This window comes from Borostomias antarcticus (assembly GCF_949987555.1).
Source record: "Borostomias antarcticus genome assembly, chromosome: 8".
NCBI classification, from domain to species: Eukaryota; Metazoa; Chordata; class Actinopteri; order Stomiiformes; family Stomiidae; genus Borostomias; species Borostomias antarcticus.
Genome location: NC_140241.1, coordinates 8323730 through 8341229, shown reverse-complemented (window position 1 = coordinate 8341229; position 17500 = coordinate 8323730). Strand labels below are relative to the sequence as shown.

The 17500-nt window shown below is 43.2% G+C and overlaps 2 protein-coding genes across 2 annotated transcripts in view; both read left to right on the top strand.

Moving 5' to 3' along the window:
* ascc3 (activating signal cointegrator 1 complex subunit 3) overlaps positions 1 to 1012 on the top strand; it is a 117999-nt gene extending 116987 nt beyond the window's left edge. The window contains exon 42 of the mRNA XM_084441573.1: positions 34 to 1012. Within this exon, the coding sequence (XP_084297699.1) occupies positions 34 to 181 (148 nt within the window). The 3' untranslated portion in view covers positions 182 to 1012. The remainder of the gene's footprint in view (positions 1 to 33) is intronic.
* A 7405-nt stretch (positions 1013 to 8417) lies between these two features.
* sim1a (SIM bHLH transcription factor 1a) overlaps positions 8418 to 17500 on the top strand; it is a gene marked incomplete at both ends in the record, with an annotated part of 14649 nt that continues 5566 nt past the window's right edge. The window contains 8 exons of the mRNA XM_084442111.1: positions 8418 to 8592; positions 12730 to 12812; positions 14068 to 14157; positions 14304 to 14412; positions 14517 to 14602; positions 14955 to 15154; positions 15455 to 15561; positions 16118 to 16265. Coding sequence (XP_084298237.1) covers positions 8418 to 8592; positions 12730 to 12812; positions 14068 to 14157; positions 14304 to 14412; positions 14517 to 14602; positions 14955 to 15154; positions 15455 to 15561; positions 16118 to 16265 — 998 coding nt within the window. The remainder of the gene's footprint in view (positions 8593 to 12729; positions 12813 to 14067; positions 14158 to 14303; positions 14413 to 14516; positions 14603 to 14954; positions 15155 to 15454; positions 15562 to 16117; positions 16266 to 17500) is intronic.

Sequence of the window (17500 nt, the reverse complement as noted above, 5' to 3'; positions counted from 1 at the left end):
GTGTGTGTGTGTGTGTGTCCCTCGCACCCGCAGGTGTATCTACACCCTGTACCTGATGAGCGACAGCTACCTGGGTCTGGACCAGCAGTACGACCTCCACCTCAGCGTGACGCCGGCCAGCATCGCCGCCCAGGTGAACAGCGAGGTCAGCGACGCCGCGGGGGGCGTGTCCCTCGAGTGACGACGGCAACATCAAGGACGGCGACGACCGCTGCGGGGGTCACGACGATGTGGATTCTCGCCTTGGACGCAACGTAAATCATAACGAGAGCCTGCGCCGCAACGGGGTGTGATGTCATAGCGGTGATTCTAAGACTAAGGGGGGTTGGCCATGATGATGATGTCAGGTAGGAGGAGACAGGGCGGAGTCTATCATGAGTTAAACACAACCACTGTGACCTTATATGTGGTGGAAGATGGTACATAGCTACACTGTTTTGTTGTGCCTGCATATCCTCCAGTACTGAAGCGAAGGACTTCTATCAAAGGCAGAAGTCCTGCCCTTCATGAGGCAGAGAAAGTAAAAGAATGCAAGATGAATGGGTTTGAGTTATGTAGAGTTGATTTAGAGAGGAGTGGGCTGAGGTGTTTTATGGAGACGCGCTTTAACTCAGATGGAGATGAACAGGGCAACGAGAGAGCGCAGAGCTTGCGGACGACGTGGCTTCACTGTGTCGAACAGGGAAAAGATGACGGAGTTTATTTAAACTGCCGGGATGGAATTCCGTTGCAGGTGTGCGAAACATGCGCCCCCGCTGTGGGACTACAGTCCAGAGTGCCAAACTGTCACATCTGTTTTGTGAAATATACACCCCAGACCCTCCACCCTAGAACACCCCCCCCCCCCCCCCCAGTACACAGAAGAGCACTGGAGAGGGTCCGCCATGGAAACTAGTCTCCTGAAGACGATCAAACTCCGGCAGACACCATGATTCGCAGAAATAAGATACTGTGACTCAACGATTAAGACATAAAACATGATCTATCTAATAAATTGTTAAGTTTGATTCTGTTATTTTTTTTTTCTTTTTCTTTTTTTTTTTTTGGACTAGGCAAGAATTATATTTTGGAACCAGACATATAAGCCAAAACCCAGCTGTTTAAAGTTGTCAGCATTTTGTTTTGGTCCTATCAATCGAAGCAGTTTTTTGTTAACTTCTCTCTTGGGCTAAAATGGAATTGCAAAGAGCTTGTTTTGTTTTGAGAAAATAAAGAAAGATAATAGACTTGAATTGTTTGGTCTTTGTTCAACTTAGATTAGTATTACCATATAGGCATAATTGTATTCATAGACATAGCTCTCAGACATTGTAGCACAACTGCAGTGACTGACAAACCCTGAAGTCCAGCAGGCCTTTAGCCTTGTGAGACCATCTACCAGATACTGAACCCTGTCTACCAAAACTACCAAATACAGAACCCTGTCTACCAAAACTACCAGATACTGAACCCTGTCTACCAAAACTACCAGATACAGAACCCTGTCTACCAAAACTACCAGATACTGAACCCTGTCTACCAAAACTACCAGACACAGAACCCTGTCTACCAAAACTACCAGATACTGAACCCTGTCTACCAAAACTACCAGATACTGAACCCTGTCTACCAAAACTACTAGATACAGAACCCTGTCTACCAGTGTTAATTTTGACAGCAAATTATGATTTTGTTTTAGTCATAGTCTTTTGACTAAAATGCCATTTAGTTTTAGTCATATTTTAGTCATCTGACTTGTTTTAGTTTTAGTCTAGTTTTAGTTGACTAAATATCATTACGATTTTAGTCGACGAAATCTACCATAGATTTAGACAACTCAAATTTAACAGGCTTAGTTCAATCAATCAATCAAGTTGGATTTATATAGCGCCCTTCATGAAACCAAGAGCGCTTTACAGAGTCCAGTATTCATTCAGACACAGTCATACCGGCGGTGGTAAGCTACATCTGTAGCCACAGCTGCCCTGGGGCAGACTGACAGAAGTGTGGCTGCTTCTGTCAGACAGTTTCAAAATGAAGCATTCCTCTCCCCCAGTCTGATGCTAACTGTGTTTGTGCCTGATATAGCAAGCTATAACATTATCCTGTCAGCACTAGTTGGCTAGTCAGGCTAGCTAACATCAGGCACAGGCTAGCTAACGTCACACCGGAGGAGAGGGGCTATGGCGGCGCCAGGTAGCTAACTGTTCATGTCTTATCCATCTAGCTACAGTATAACATTAGACAGCAGCAGTAGTTGCTTAGCTAGCTTACCCAGACTAGCTAACGCTAGATACCCCCGCCAGCCGCCACAAGCATAGCCCCACTTGTTGCTAGCTAACCTGTGCCTAACATTAGCTAGCCACTAACGTTACCGTTGCAATGATCAGACACTTCAGTTCTCCCCCGCCACAAACCTACGTGAAACACTGGTTTCTTTTAGCTTGTATTGTATTTGAAGTACAGTATTTCAGAAACACACCAGCTTGGTTTTAGCTAATACAGTAACGTTAGCCGGGGGTGGGGGGGTGCTTACCTTCTCGTGAATTTCGGGATGACTTCTCCAAATGTCGCTTTAAGTTCGTTGTATTTTTGCTAGTCATTTTCACCCCACACGGTTTACAAATGGTTTTGTTTTCCTTTGCATCAAATATGAAGTTTATCCAGATGTCTGCTCTCCTCTTTCTCCCGGTGTGTGCGAACGTTGACAAAGACATTTCTGAACTGTGGTCATTTACTGAACAGTTCAGGCGCAGCAGTCGTATGCTGTTAGTTGACTTCCCGCCGGCCGGTGTAGCAACGGTACTATTCAAATGTAGGCTAAATACACACAGGCTACCTGTAGGTTGCATCCAACTCGTTCTATTAATACATCCATGATCCAACTGCGCACATCCCGAACCTCGACATTCTGATTTGAACTTTTCCCATACGTCCCTCCATAACCATTTTAGTCTAGTTTTTATTTGTTGACGAAAATGTGAATAGATATAGTCATAGTTTTTGTCATCATACATTCATTTTTATTTAGTTATCGTCTCGTGACGATAACCCAAAAAATGTCGTTGACGAATAGTTTTCGTCATAGTTCTCGTCAACGAAATTAACACTGCTGTCTACCAAAACTACCAGATACTGAACCCTGTCTACCAAAACTACCAGATACTGAACCCTGTCTACCAAAACTACCAGATACAGAACCCTGTCCACCAAAATTACCAGATACTGAACCCTGTGTACCAAAACTACCAGATACTGAACCCTGTCTACCAAAACTACCAGATACTGAACCCTGTCTACCAAAACTACCAGATACTGAACCCTGTCTACCAAAACTACCAGATACTGTACATAACCCTGTCTACCAAAACTACCAGATACTGTACATAACCCTGTCTACCAAAACTACCAGGTACAGAACCCTGTCTACCAAAACTACCAGACAATGAACCCTGTCTACCAAAACTACCAGATACAGAACCCTGTCTACCAAAACTACCAGATACATAACCCTGTCTACCAAACTACCAGATACATAACCCTGTCTACCAAAACTACCAGACACAGAACCCTGTACACCAAAACTACCAGATACAGAACCCTGTCTACAAAACTACCAGATACATAATCCTGTCTACCAAAACTACCAGATACAGAACCCTGTCTACCAAAACTACCAGACAATGAACCCTGTCTACCAAAACTACCAGATACAGAACCCTGTCTACCAAAACTACCAGACAATGAACCCTGTCTACCAAAACTACCAGACACAGAACCCTGTACACCAAAACTACCAGATACAGAACCCTGTCTAACAAAACTACCAGATACATAATCCTGTCTACCAAAACTACCAGATACAGAACCCTGTCTACCAAAACTACCAGACAATGAACCCTGTCTACCAAAACTACCAGATACTGAACCCTGTCTATCAAAACTACCAGATACAGAACCCTGTCTACCAAAACTACCAGATACAGAACCCTGTCTACCAAAACTACCAGATACTGAACCCTGTCTACCAAAACTACCAGATACAGAACCCTGTCCACCGAAATTACCAGATACTGAACCCTGTGTACCAAAACTACCAGATACTGAACCCTGTCTACCAAAACTACCAGATACTGAACCCTGTCTACCAAAACTACCAGATACTGTACATAACCCTGTCTACCAAAACTACCAGATACTGTACATAACCCTGTCTACCAAAACTACCAGGTACAGAACCCTGTCTACCAAAACTACCAGACAATGAACCCTGTCTACCAAAACTACCAGATACAGAACCCTGTCTACCAAAACTACCAGATACATAACCCTGTCTACCAAACTACCAGATACATAACCCTGTCTACCAAAACTACCAGACACAGAACCCTGTACACCAAAACTACCAGATACAGAACCCTGTCTAACAAAACTACCAGATACATAATCCTGTCTACCAAAACTACCAGATACAGAACCCTGTCTAACAAAACTACCAGATACATAATCCTGTCTACCAAAACTACCAGATACAGAACCCTGTCTACCAAAACTACCAGACAATGAACCCTGTCTACCAAAACTACCAGATACTGAACCCTGTCTACCAAAACTACCAGATACAGAACCCTGTCTACCAAAACTACCAGATACAGAACCCTGTCTACCAAACTACCAGAGAGCAGAGCAGTTTCTTTCCTTGTGCCCTCAGCCTCATCAACAGCTGACCAGCATCACCTGTTGCCATAGCTACTCGTTTCCTCAGATCGTTATGACACCCTGCTTAACATCTACAAATACTGCATTGCACATTACTCATATGCATCATGATTTAATTCACCCTTGCAAGTTTATTGTTTGTTATTAAAATCTTTATATTGCTTGTTGTATTGTGTATTGTATATTGTGAATATTGTGTCTGTAAATATGTATATTGTTTGTATTGCTTGACAGTCACCAACAACCGGAACCAAATTCCTTGCGTGTTAACATTACATTACAGTAATTTAGCTGACTTTTATCCAAAGCGACTTACACTAATTGCATTTAACGTACAGTAGTACTATACTTGCTAGAACTCACAAGTGCATCTCCTCTCTAAAACAAGTGACTAAGAGCAATCTAGTGCTGAAGGCAAAGTGCATGAATAGCAATCTTAAAATACAATAGGTGCTTAGGAGGGAGGATTCTTGTAGTACTTCTTGAAGAGATGAGTTTTGCGCCTGCAGCAAAAGATGGGCAGCGACTCTGCTGTCCTGACGTCAGTGGACAGTTCGTTTTACCACTGCGGGGCCAGGACAGAGAAGAGCAGTGACCGTGTCGATCGACCACAGGGGCCTCGGAGTGACGGGGCAACCAGTTGCCTGGTTAGAAGGGTTATAGAGTTTGACCATGGCCGGGAGGAGGGGGATGTTTCTTTCATTGCCCTGCAGAATAAGAGAGGTGTAGTTTCATTCACCCATTCACACACATACCATACTCAGCCAGTATATGGTAAATGGACTGCACTTACATAGCGCTTTTATCCAAAGCGCTTTATAATGAAGGCCTCTCATTCACCCACACACACATACACACACACCAATGGCGGCAGCTGCCATGCAAGATGCTAACCTGGTAATTGGGAGAAATTTGGGGTTCGGTGACTTGCCCAAGGAGACTTCGACATGTGGAGAGGAGGAGCTGTGATTCGAACCGCCGACCCTGAAATCATTGGACGACCCTCTCTCATCAGACTGATGAGTTCCAAGGTAACCAGGAGGCCACTGGCCTCTTGTCTGCCCACTGCCCACACTTCTACCAAGGCCCAGGGGCATCCGCTGCCTACCACACACATCTACCTCTCCACTGGAGCTACAACTGGATGAGATGAAGCTGCTTGAAGCTACTTAGGATACTCTGCAGGTGTAAATGTCTGACACTAAGACAGGATAATGTAGACGTATAGGCCTATTCCATTCCATAGAACTTCCACATGTGCATGGTCTCAAAGCAACAATCCAATACAACTTGGATTTCTTGTCAACCTAGTTCCCTTTTGTTTTGCTGAACGATCTTCATTATAGCGTTATGGCCGCGTGACAATTAGGCTTTGTAGGCCTATGGCTACTATTCAATTTGAAATGTATAATTATTCAAATTATTATTTTGTTATTTATATTAATACCTACAGTTTCATAGAGGAATTCTGCTAATAATACCTGTTTTTTTAGAAAAGCATACCTATCACTTGAAGTCTATCCTGGCCGGAGACATAATAAACTTGAGTATTTTCAGTCGTTCTCTTTTCCACAGACGCTGTCTAATTAGCAGCAAATTCGAGGTTTACTAAAAGGTTAACCCAGCGTCAACCAGTCCGTGCGCGCGCCGCATCCCGGTTGATTTTCTCCTGCTCGCTCACAGCAGGAGATTCTATTACCAGGGCGTCCGTGTCGAAAGTGACAGCAATACGAACACTGGTGCATGGACGGAGGACTGACGGACGGAGAAAAACAGATCAAGTCGTCTGTGTGTGTGTGAGTGTGTGAGAGAGAGAAAGGTGTGTGTGTGTGTGCGTGTGTGCGTGCGTGCGTGCGTGCGTGCGCGCGCGCTGTGCCCAAAAAGAAAAGAAAAAAAGTGCACTCAATTTATAGAAGGCCTGAGAAAGACAAGCTAAATAAAGCAAACGGTTTTAAATATTATGCGAGGAGGCAGGATAGGCTATATTTATTTCGCAAAGTAGCCTATAGATAGGCTGCATTAGATATATGGTCTTTCTTTTAGCAAGCATAGCATTAAAAGTTATTGCAGTGTAGATATTTTAGATATCCGAATAGCCTGCGCTGTTGCCTTAAAGAGAAATATCGAGTGAAGTTTTCAAACACTTGAAAGTTAATCATACTGTATATTGCAAATACTGTGGGATATGCTGTGTGATATTATGCAATATAGCTTAACATAGCTTTGTGTTAGGCAATTCTAGCCCACTATTGAGACGCCTATAAATGCACTGTTAAAATTGTTATGCATGACAGAAGTATCCACCAATTGCTCTACAATCCATAGGCTAGGCAAGGCAAGGCAAGTTTATTTATATAGCACATTTCAGCCACAGGGCAATTCAAGGTGCTTTAGGCTACATGAGACATTAAAAGCATTAAAACAAAAAGCAAGACACTATAGGGCAAAAAACAAAATAATTTGAACTTAAATACTTTAAACTTACATTTAAACTAAAATACTAGCATTTAGCAGGTGATTCGCAATATATTGCCTGTTGTGGTACAGGGCCAGAGGTGAGACGTTTTACGAGCGAACCCCCTGTTTCTCACAGCTCGCTCCGACACGTTTGTAAAGGATATGCATATCCAATAGGGAGATGGACCTGGACCTGTCCACCGCCCAATGAGAGCGCTGATGGCTCGGAGTGCCGCGGGGGTGGGCCGTCCCTGCGCTCCACGGGAGATAGAGGGAGATCGGGACCTGATAACAGAGAGTCTTTGGAAACTACTTTGATAGGCTACGACACTCGTATTCCGTCAAACTGCTGTGATGGAAGTCGCGTCTCGTACCGTCTTGTAAAAGAAGGAAGTAGTCTGTTATCGATCGGTGAAAAGTGGGCCCGTGCTGTAAGGACGCTACCATTTTTGCAGACGGGTGAAAAATGTATGGTGGGGAGGGGGGGTTGCGTTGGCGCTTTGAGGTAAGTTAATAAACACATTATGTTTACGTATCTGTCCTGAAACATGTGTAGCCTGTTAGGTTACATAATGGGCCTGGGGGGTACTTATAACGTTACATGATTAGGCCTATGGTCTATGCGTTTGCAAAACTCTCAAAATAATATATTGAATAGTTTATATCAATGTGTATAGCCTAATGACATACATTAGGCTATATTAATTATTGTCATACATTGCGTCTCGATAGGACTGTCAATACAGACATATTTATATGCTTATGTTTTACAATGCAGCCTACTTGTAATGAGTCATATGTGCTTGCTTTTCTTTTCCAGGAGTCATGGTGCCTTCGGCAGCGGTGAAGGATCCACAGTCCGCACAGTAACGCCAGAGATGTTGGACCTGCATGTAGGCTACGTGTATGCCATGTAGACTACGGTGATATGGAGCAATGGTTGATCTAAACTCAGTCGCCTATCCCTCTCCATAATCCTGGATATTCTGCCTCCCCGCCGTCGGCAGCCACTGCTGGCCTGGAAATAACATGGAAATTCGTGTAATCGATTTCTGGAAATAGTATGTAAGGCTAGCAGGCCTGCAGCGACCGTGGGTCCTTTACGCACGAAAACAGCAGTCTCTAGAGAATTACGGTGTGCAAGAGTCAACACGTGAGACAGAATGGGTGAAAAAATGATCTAGAATTGAAATTTTGCACTGACATTTTAGTGGTGGCTAAATTCACTCCAAGGCCAGAACTGGAAACAAAGACCTTTCAAAATGAAAGAGAAATCTAAGAATGCCGCCCGGACTCGACGGGAGAAGGAGAATAGTGAATTCTATGAGCTGGCCAAACTACTGCCTCTGCCGTCTGCCATCACTTCCCAGCTTGATAAAGCTTCAATTATTCGACTTACAACAAGCTACTTGAAAATGAGAATTGTTTTTCCTGAAGGTAAGATGATAATGGTTAGAACATGTAGGCCTAACATAATAGGCTAACAATAATGACCATAATACTAGTCATAATATCAATGATGCATTATTATTATTATTATTATTATTATTATAAGTAGGCTAGTAGTATTAGGATAATATCAGCATTGTTATATTATTATTATTATTATTATTATTACTATAGGCCTATTACTATTCTTATTGTTGGTGTTGTTGCTATTATGCTAATTATTACATAATTATGATGACGGTGCTGTTGTTGTACAACTCTATACAGTTGTCTTATTTGAGAAAACAGGCCTGTTGTTCATTATCAAAATTATTCCGTTATTACCAATTATAGGGTCCTTATTCCTCTCTGATATTATTACTGTCTTCTGCGTTCTGATTAGGATTCATTGTATGTTGATTGCTTTTTAATTGGCCTCATCCTGTAAAACACCTGCCCTTCTCTTTTGCTCGTTCACACGACTCGCAGGGGAATCAGTAGGCCTCTGCTACAGCAATGTTACCACTACAGGTGAAAATGTAGGCTACATTAACTACACGTGTTAGCATTCTGTAGGCTAGTTCATAGTGGTGGCAGGATGATTCTTTCATCCGTTTCGTTTCCTTTCAAGTCAATTATTTTATTTGAACACATTGTTTACGGTCCAATTTCAGTCCACGCGCCATAACTTGGCATAATAGGTGCGTAAACCGCGTAACTTTCCATGTAATCTTACTGTCAGCTCTCGCAACCGCAGACTGCACCGATCAAGACATTATATTTTAAAATAATAGAAATCATGATTTAAAAAAGAAAACAAACGATTCTGTCTGTAGACTACCTACTCATGTTGCCCGGTGAAATTGCGGGCCCAGGCGCAATTGATCTGGAAAGTGAAGGAGTGTGTGTGCGCATTAAGTGGCTATATCTGACCGCTCTACACCCCTTTGTCTCGGAAAACACCGAGTGTGTCTTTCTACATCCGTTCATTCATGTAGTCTCCTTTCAGAGGCAGGCGACCATGATGCCCCTGGAAGACGATTAGCTGTCATTTACCACCTTATCCACGCGCCCCTTGCTGCGTGACTGCTGCGGAGCAGCGCCAATTAACGTCGCTGCGCGAGCTGTCTGATCCTCTGTCGACATATGGAGATTCTTGCGGTTTTCAACCCCGTCAGAAAGAAAGAATGGTATTTCAAGAGAGAGGCCTATAATAAGGAATAAAGGAGTAGCCTAGATGTAAGGCTTATGATGTAAGAAAACAGGCCCTCGGGAGGAGAAATGTAGAAGTAGCCTCGGCTAAACATGCCTTTGAGAGATGGTTGTGTATCGTCTCATCGATTCCACTGCTTACCTTGGATGTTGACCCGTGGGGCCCGTGTGAATCACGATCAGAAATTGACCCAGTGCACGTGTGTTGGACCTAACCAAAGATGAGCTTGTGAAATCGATTGTTGTTGTTATCGATCTGTAATTCAGCAGACTGCGCCAATGGTTACGTTTGCGCGTCTCAACCATAGCCTATACAGGGCCTTTTTGTAGACTCGCGAGACTAGCCTGTTTGTGGCAAATCCATAAATATTAGCCTACTTATTTTGAATTAAACAAATAAGACGGAGGTAGTTTTGACATGCATGGATCTTCTATCACTCCGTCTCTTGTAGGCACATAGCCTACTCCCCCATCAGTCTATGCATTCGTATAGCCTAGTCTTCCATTCTGGTCATATTGTGCGACTTACATCCAGCTCAGCTCCGCATATGGGACGAATAGAATCCCGCTTAAGGCGAAGGGACATATTTTAGTCACGTCTACACAGAAATATAGTCTTGGAAAAAACAAATGTTGCACATTTAAGCAACAATCATGAGTTGGTTCGTATGAGTGAATAGGAAGAGAATGCCTAGCCTACTAATTTATTCCGTTCCATCTCGCGCCGGCCTCCATTCAGGACATATGGTAAAAATACACATGGATATTGTGTTTGCCCGGAAAACACAAGATAAGCTTGCTGGAAAAGACAAGTGAAGCTCTGTTTGCTGGGGTAGTGTTATAGCGGAGGAGCAAGGAGTGAGTCCAGTGCAGCGATGCATTAGGCCGCCTACTCAGCAACGTGCTTTCCTTATTAACTTGCTTCTAACGCTTTGCATAGAGCAAAGTTTAGGCAACCAACACTATTAAATCACCCATAACACATGTACGGCGTTTATAGCTATGCGTTTCTGATTATTTGACAGTCGCCTACATTTTATGAACATGTACTACAGCATGGAGGTGAGAGTTGTTTACGGTCCGTGTTATTTACGGCGCACAGGGGCGCCCGTGTCACTAACCTTTGCCTCACCCCATGTTGCCCCAACCTACTTGAATTACTGGACAAATCCGAAGTGTAGTCTGGGCCTAGCTGCTCTTTCTTTCCATTGCCGTCGACTGCTGTAAAATTAATTAGAAACAAAAGCAACAATAAAATGCACTCATCCGTTGTTACATAGCCTATATGTAAGATGACAGTAGGCTATGTTTAGTCAGACCTGCATTGTAGTTGGCGATGGATAGTCTTTTTGGCCTTTTTAAATGTGTTTTTCACTAGGCCGTGAATTCAAGGGTCACGTGCCTAATCCACTCTAAAACTGCTGTGGTGGCCAGAGCTCAAACCAAATAACTACCATTGAATAAACTGGGTAGGCTGTTAAGGCTATGGGCGAATAGTGTCGCGCCATAACACCAATTAAATATTGTAACACTGTTAACGATAGAAAGGTCATTGGAGACACGGCTCTCGACAGACCAATCTTGAAGCATTATACCGACACCTCGCTCTCTTGTCTGAATTTAAAGCTGTTAAGTTTAGATCAATTCAAGTGGGAGTATGTAGGCCTACATCTGATCCCATTGTTGAATAATACGCGCCAACACTCTGCTCGATTTTGTGATTATGTTAAGCGGCCTGTTGATGCAGTAGAGATTAATTCCCTGCGGTAGGTCAAGTGCAAGAATCTAAAGGCCTATCTGAGCTCCCACACAGATTACCTTCCGACTGGAGTGTCCGAACACGTGCACTCACACCCCTGGCCAGCGTTATGGAGGAGGACTGTGACAGGGCGAGGGCTCTGTGTTCATTATAATAGGCGTTAACATCACCTCAGGACAGAACTGAAAGGCCGCTATTACGATATTAGGATGTAGAGGATGTCATGTTGTTTTTTCATGGTCTATCATAGTAGAAAAACAACGTTTAGTCCATATCCGCCCCCTGTATGATGTCTAATCAATATTGAATATCCTATTAAATTCAATGCAGGGCAATTTAAGCAGCCTAATTCTACTGAATAGTATTTCTTTGTCTTCTGGTGAAACACAGCTCATTGGGACCTACTGAAGTGTTGGTTAAGGGGTAATTTGGTTGTTTCTGTAGTGCAAACGTGAAGTGCATACGGTTGATGATATGGTTGATTTGTGCGCGGCGTGTTTGTTTTCCTACGATTTGCATTACAATTGAGATTACGCATAGTTTGACCTGCACAAAAACTTATTTGCTTCAGGGAGTTTTGTTGGTTCCTTTGGGATCTGGTGATATAGCCTATATATTATATAAAATATATTTAGTCAATTCTTTGAAAAATATTTTATTCTATCGGAATAAAACGTGTTCATCTGCATTAATTTGGTTTTAAAGCTTTTGTAGGCCTATCAGATTATTTTGAAGAGACGTGTTTATCATTATGATCATGTAGGCTATAGCATGATATAGCCTAGTAGCCTACTTTTTTAAGTAGGCTATGTGTGCATTACATATTCGAAATAATAAGACCATAGCCTACCCTTAGGCTTCGCTGTTAAGTTCCAGTGGGCTTTAAATGCGTATTTATCAGTAGGCTAGGTTCATTTGTAGATATACATTTTGTTAATTAAACTACATTAGCATATATTATTATGATTTTAATAATGAATGTAGTATTATTAGTAGTAATAGTAATCGGCCTAGTCGTTATTAATGAATTGATGATGATGATGATGATGATTGTTAATATTTTTAGCAGCCTATGCTGTTGTTGCTGTTGTTATTGTTGCTGCGAAATTTCCCAAATACTTAAATACGAAAGAGATAAAAATTAATTATCCATTTATTTCCGATTCGTTTCCCAGGTCTAGGAGAGTCATGGGGTCACGTGAGCCGGGCCAGTTCCCTGGACAACGTTGGGCGCGAGCTGGGATCTCATCTTTTGCAGGTGCGAATTCAAATATGAAAAATCACATGGACGTCAGATTTCATACACACATAATCAAAATAAATTTTAACTATAGCTCTTAAAAATGATAATTATTATTACTAGGCTATAATAATTGTAGTAGGCTAATAATATCACCATAGCCTATGATGATGATGATGATGATGATGATGATGATGATGGTGGTGGTGGTGATGATTATATCTATTATTATTATTATTATTATTATTATTATTAGGCTAGTAGGCTATTCTTATTATGAATGTAGGCTAATTGTTATTATTGCAGTGGTCGTCTAGTTGTGCATCTGAACGGGGGGTTGGGTTTCTCTCTGCTGTCGCCTCCTGCTGCTCTCATTCTTGTGGGTTTTAGTCTGGAAATAAGTTCAACAAATTCACAGTCACGCGCAGCGCCTCTCTCTCCTCCTCCAGACTGGCCACTTCCCGGGGTTCCAGCTTATTACCACAACACTGAATGCAACATGGCGAATAGGGAGACCCAGAGATAGCCTAAAGTAATGAGGATGATAATCTATATGAAAGGTCAATAGGTGATATTTTTCTAAAGGCTTATAAGAAGACGCAGCATTATCACTGACAAATATAACAATAATAATAAAAATAGCCTATTACTAATAATATAATAACAATACTATTACTAACCTATTACTACTACTAGGCTATTACCACTTGGCTACTAGGCCTACCACTAGTAATAAATAATAAGAATGATAATAATAATAATAATAATAATAATAACAACAATAGCGATAATAATAAGAATAAGAATAATAACTTTATCGAATAAGAGGCTTAGGCTATCCCTATTATTTCCGCATATATAGGCAAAGGTTATTCTGCTCGATATTTAGACTATTCATTTTTTAATCGGGATTATCCATAGCTTTGTTGATCGTCGTTGTTATAGCATATTTAGATTCTGTGGAAGGCCTGCTTGTTTTCTGAATCTTCCAATGCAAAATACCATAGCATCGAGTTCGATGTAGGCTAGTAGACGTTATTTTCAATGACACGACATCCCGGTAGATGTAGTGAACAACCTAGCCTGTGAAATTAATTTAGCCATGGTAACAATATCTCACCGTGGGTGAAGTTACGCACCACTCCCGTTGCTGTGTTGGAAGGACTTTTATTCAGGAATACATTGTTTTCTCTATATGGTAATGTTCAATATGCTTTTAGAGTGGTTTGCATTTGAAAGGCAAATAATTGCATGGTTGTATTTGTGTTTTTAGACGCTGGATGGTTTCATCTTCGTGGTTGCTCCAGATGGAAAAATAATGTACATTTCTGAAACAGCGTCGGTCCATTTGGGCCTGTCACAGGTAGGCTGCATATGTTTATGTACATTTGAAATTACCGAATGAGCTGCTCTATACGTTTTACGTTTAGGATAGTTATAGCTATAGCCTATGTCGAGATATTTGTTAGGTGAAATTCCTGAAGCGTTGACACAATTCCTTTTTAACAGGTAGAGTTGACGGGCAACAGCATTTATGAGTACATCCACCCAGCGGACCATGATGAAATGACGGCGGTTCTTACAGCCCACCAACCCTACCACTCGCACTTTGTACAGGGTATCTATCTCGACAGTCTGGTGTGGGCCTACATCATTTGTGATTAAATACTTATTTGTTGATAATGTATAACCTGGTAATTGCGTTTTTCTCTCTCATTCAAGAATATGAAATGGAACGCTCTTTTTTCTTGAGAATGAAGTGCGTCCTTGCAAAAAGAAATGCTGGTCTTACATGTGGCGGATACAAGGTAGGCTGGTGTGGTCATGATTGCAGCATTCTGTTGGTAGGCTACTTTGGTACATTTTATGTAGTTTAAGTGAAGTAAACCAACTACTGAATTATTTGCCAACTCAACTAACAAAGTCTGTTTTTTTAACCATGTTTATTTACACACCTAATCACAGAAGAATGTTAGGAAACCGGAAACCAGTGAAATAAACTACCAGTAATCATTGAAATAATTCTAATAATAGTAATGCATCACTTGATTTTATTTAAGTTCTGAATTTAATGTTTTAAATCATACTTTAATGTTTAATAACAGCCTGGATAATAAAATAAGAGGAATGCTGAGTATATATGTGCGTGGTTTGTGTCAGGTCATCCACTGCAGTGGCTACCTGAAGATCCGCCAGTACAGCCTGGACATGTCTCCGTTCGACGGCTGCTACCAGAACGTGGGCCTGGTGGCGGTGGGCCACTCGCTGCCCCCCAGCGCCGTGACGGAGATCAAGCTGCACAGCAACATGTTCATGTTCAGAGCCAGTCTGGACATGAAGCTCATCTTCCTGGACTCCAGGTAAACATCCGCACTAGTCCTCCCTAAATGAACATGTCCAGTCATCAGACAAATATGGGAGGGAGGAAGCAGATGCTGTTTAAGGTGCGTGCGTGTTTGAGTTTGGGCGTGTGTGTGGGTGTGTGTGTGTGTGTGTGTGTGTGTGTGTGTGTGTGTGTGTGTGTGTGTGTGTGTGTGTGTGTGTGAGGCGCTCTTGTGTGCGCATATGTATTGGTAGGTGTCCTATGACTGTGTGTGCTGACAATGAGTATGTTTGTGTGTGTGTGTGTGTGTGTGTCTGTGTGTGTGTGTGTGTGTCAGGGTGGCTGAGCTTACGGGCTACGAGCCACAGGACCTGATAGAGAAGACGCTCTACCACCACGTCCACAGCTGCGACTCCTTCCATCTGAGATGCGCACACCACTTGTGTGAGTTAGGTTTGTCTAGCTCTCCTACACTTCCCATCATGCTCTTGCTCTCCCATGCCTCTCCAGCAGTTATTGCATATCAAGCATTGTGGTTTTTCATCCATCTAATTGAATAACTGTACACTTAAAGGTGTGATTGCTTCAAGCTCTTTTGCGAGCAGTGATTGTAGCGTGATTAAATACTAAGAAATGAATGCCTTAAACAGCAGCGCGTTCTCATAAGACTGACCTGAAACAAATTATGAAATCAACAGTTAATCAGATGTTGTTATGGATATTGATATAAACACCTAATTTCAGTGTCTTACTTTCTTGTCCCCCCCCTCTCCTTCTCTCTCTCCCTCCCTCCCTCCCTCCCTCCCTCTCTCTCTCTCTCTCTCTCTCTCTCTCTCTCTCTCTCTCTCTCTCTCTCTCTCTCCCCCTCTCTCTTTCTCTCTCCCTCTCTCTCTCTCCCTCCCTCCCTCTCTCTCTCTCTCTCTCTCTCTCTCCCTCCCTCATTCTCTCTCTCTCTCTCTCTCTCTCTCTCTCTCTCTCTCTCTCTCTCTCTCTCTCTCAGTGCTAGTGAAAGGGCAGGTCACCACCAAGTACTACCGGTTCCTGGCCAAGCAGGGAGGCTGGGTCTGGCTCCAGAGCTACGCCACCATCGTCCACAACAGCCGATCCTCCCGACCTCACTGCATCGTCAGCGTCAACTACGTCCTCACGTGAGCCGCCATCTTCAGCTCCCCTCTGCCCCGCCTGTCGAAAAGGCCGCGCCCTCCCCAGGGAGCCCCCCCTAGCTGAACCGCGCGCCCGTCCGCGTAGCACGCCGGCGTATCTCGGGTTCCTCCGACTAACAGGCACGCGCGGCCGTCTCTCATAAAACGCCGTTTTATCCTAGCTACGCTGCCGACAAGCTAATAGATTGATGGGGGCATGTGGGTGGTATTTAACCAATTCAACTCGGTTACACGTATACATGTCAAATGAGTCTTAATTGAAAGAAACGGACATGGTGTTTTTGTCTATCTGGACATGTTTTCTGTTTGACAGAAGTCGATTACATTTCAATTTGAGCGGGCATTTCGTTTGCTGTATGGCTGTCGCTCCGGGGCAGCAAAGGGCTGTTCACGTCTCTACCGTGCTGTCATCCTATCCCCCGGATAGGATAATGAGGAGGACTTCGCTCTCTGTCACCGTGAAGCAATTACCTGCCAGTTAATGAGAGACGTGCCACGCTGCAGAGGGCTGAGGTCTGACAGCTCGGAGGTAGTGACTGTTGGAAAAGTCCGTTTATAGTTCCACACGGAATGAAGAACAGCATTCCTGTCATGTCTGGAATACATGTGTTTTACAGTTGTGATTTAATTATCTTGTGCTGTCCTAATTTCATTGACTCTGAGCGATGCTGAGTGATTTTTAAGTGATGAAACTCTACTGGGAAATTACAGAATTAGTTTGTGTTTCGTGCTCTCGTTTTGTTTCGTAAATGGAGGTGAATGATATCTGAAAGAGAACTTTTCGTTACCTTCTCTTCCCCAAGCTCTGCGAGATTGAGCAGGCTTCCGGCTTTGACTGACTAGACCCTGAGGAAATGGCCGCCACAGTGAGCCGAGGTCATTGCACTGAGGTTGTTCACGTGTGAGACTTGGCCGTTAACCTGTGGCGCTCTTGCCCCATTGTGATGGCGGCTGGGATCTCTTAGCTGTGTGTGTGTGTGTGTGTGTGTGTGTGTGTGTGTGTCTTGTCTGTAGACCGACTACCTTGGGGTCTCGTCCTCAGGCTTGAGTTCACGCCGTGCGCCTAGACCGCCGTGACACAGACGCGTCCCCACATCACGTACCCACTCTGCGCTTTATCTACGCGTCTGTCAACATTCCAGATATGATCGATGACCTTGGTCAGCCCCTGTTAGCATTAAGCCCGGCACCTCCGGAAAGTTCCGTGTCGGTATTCGGGT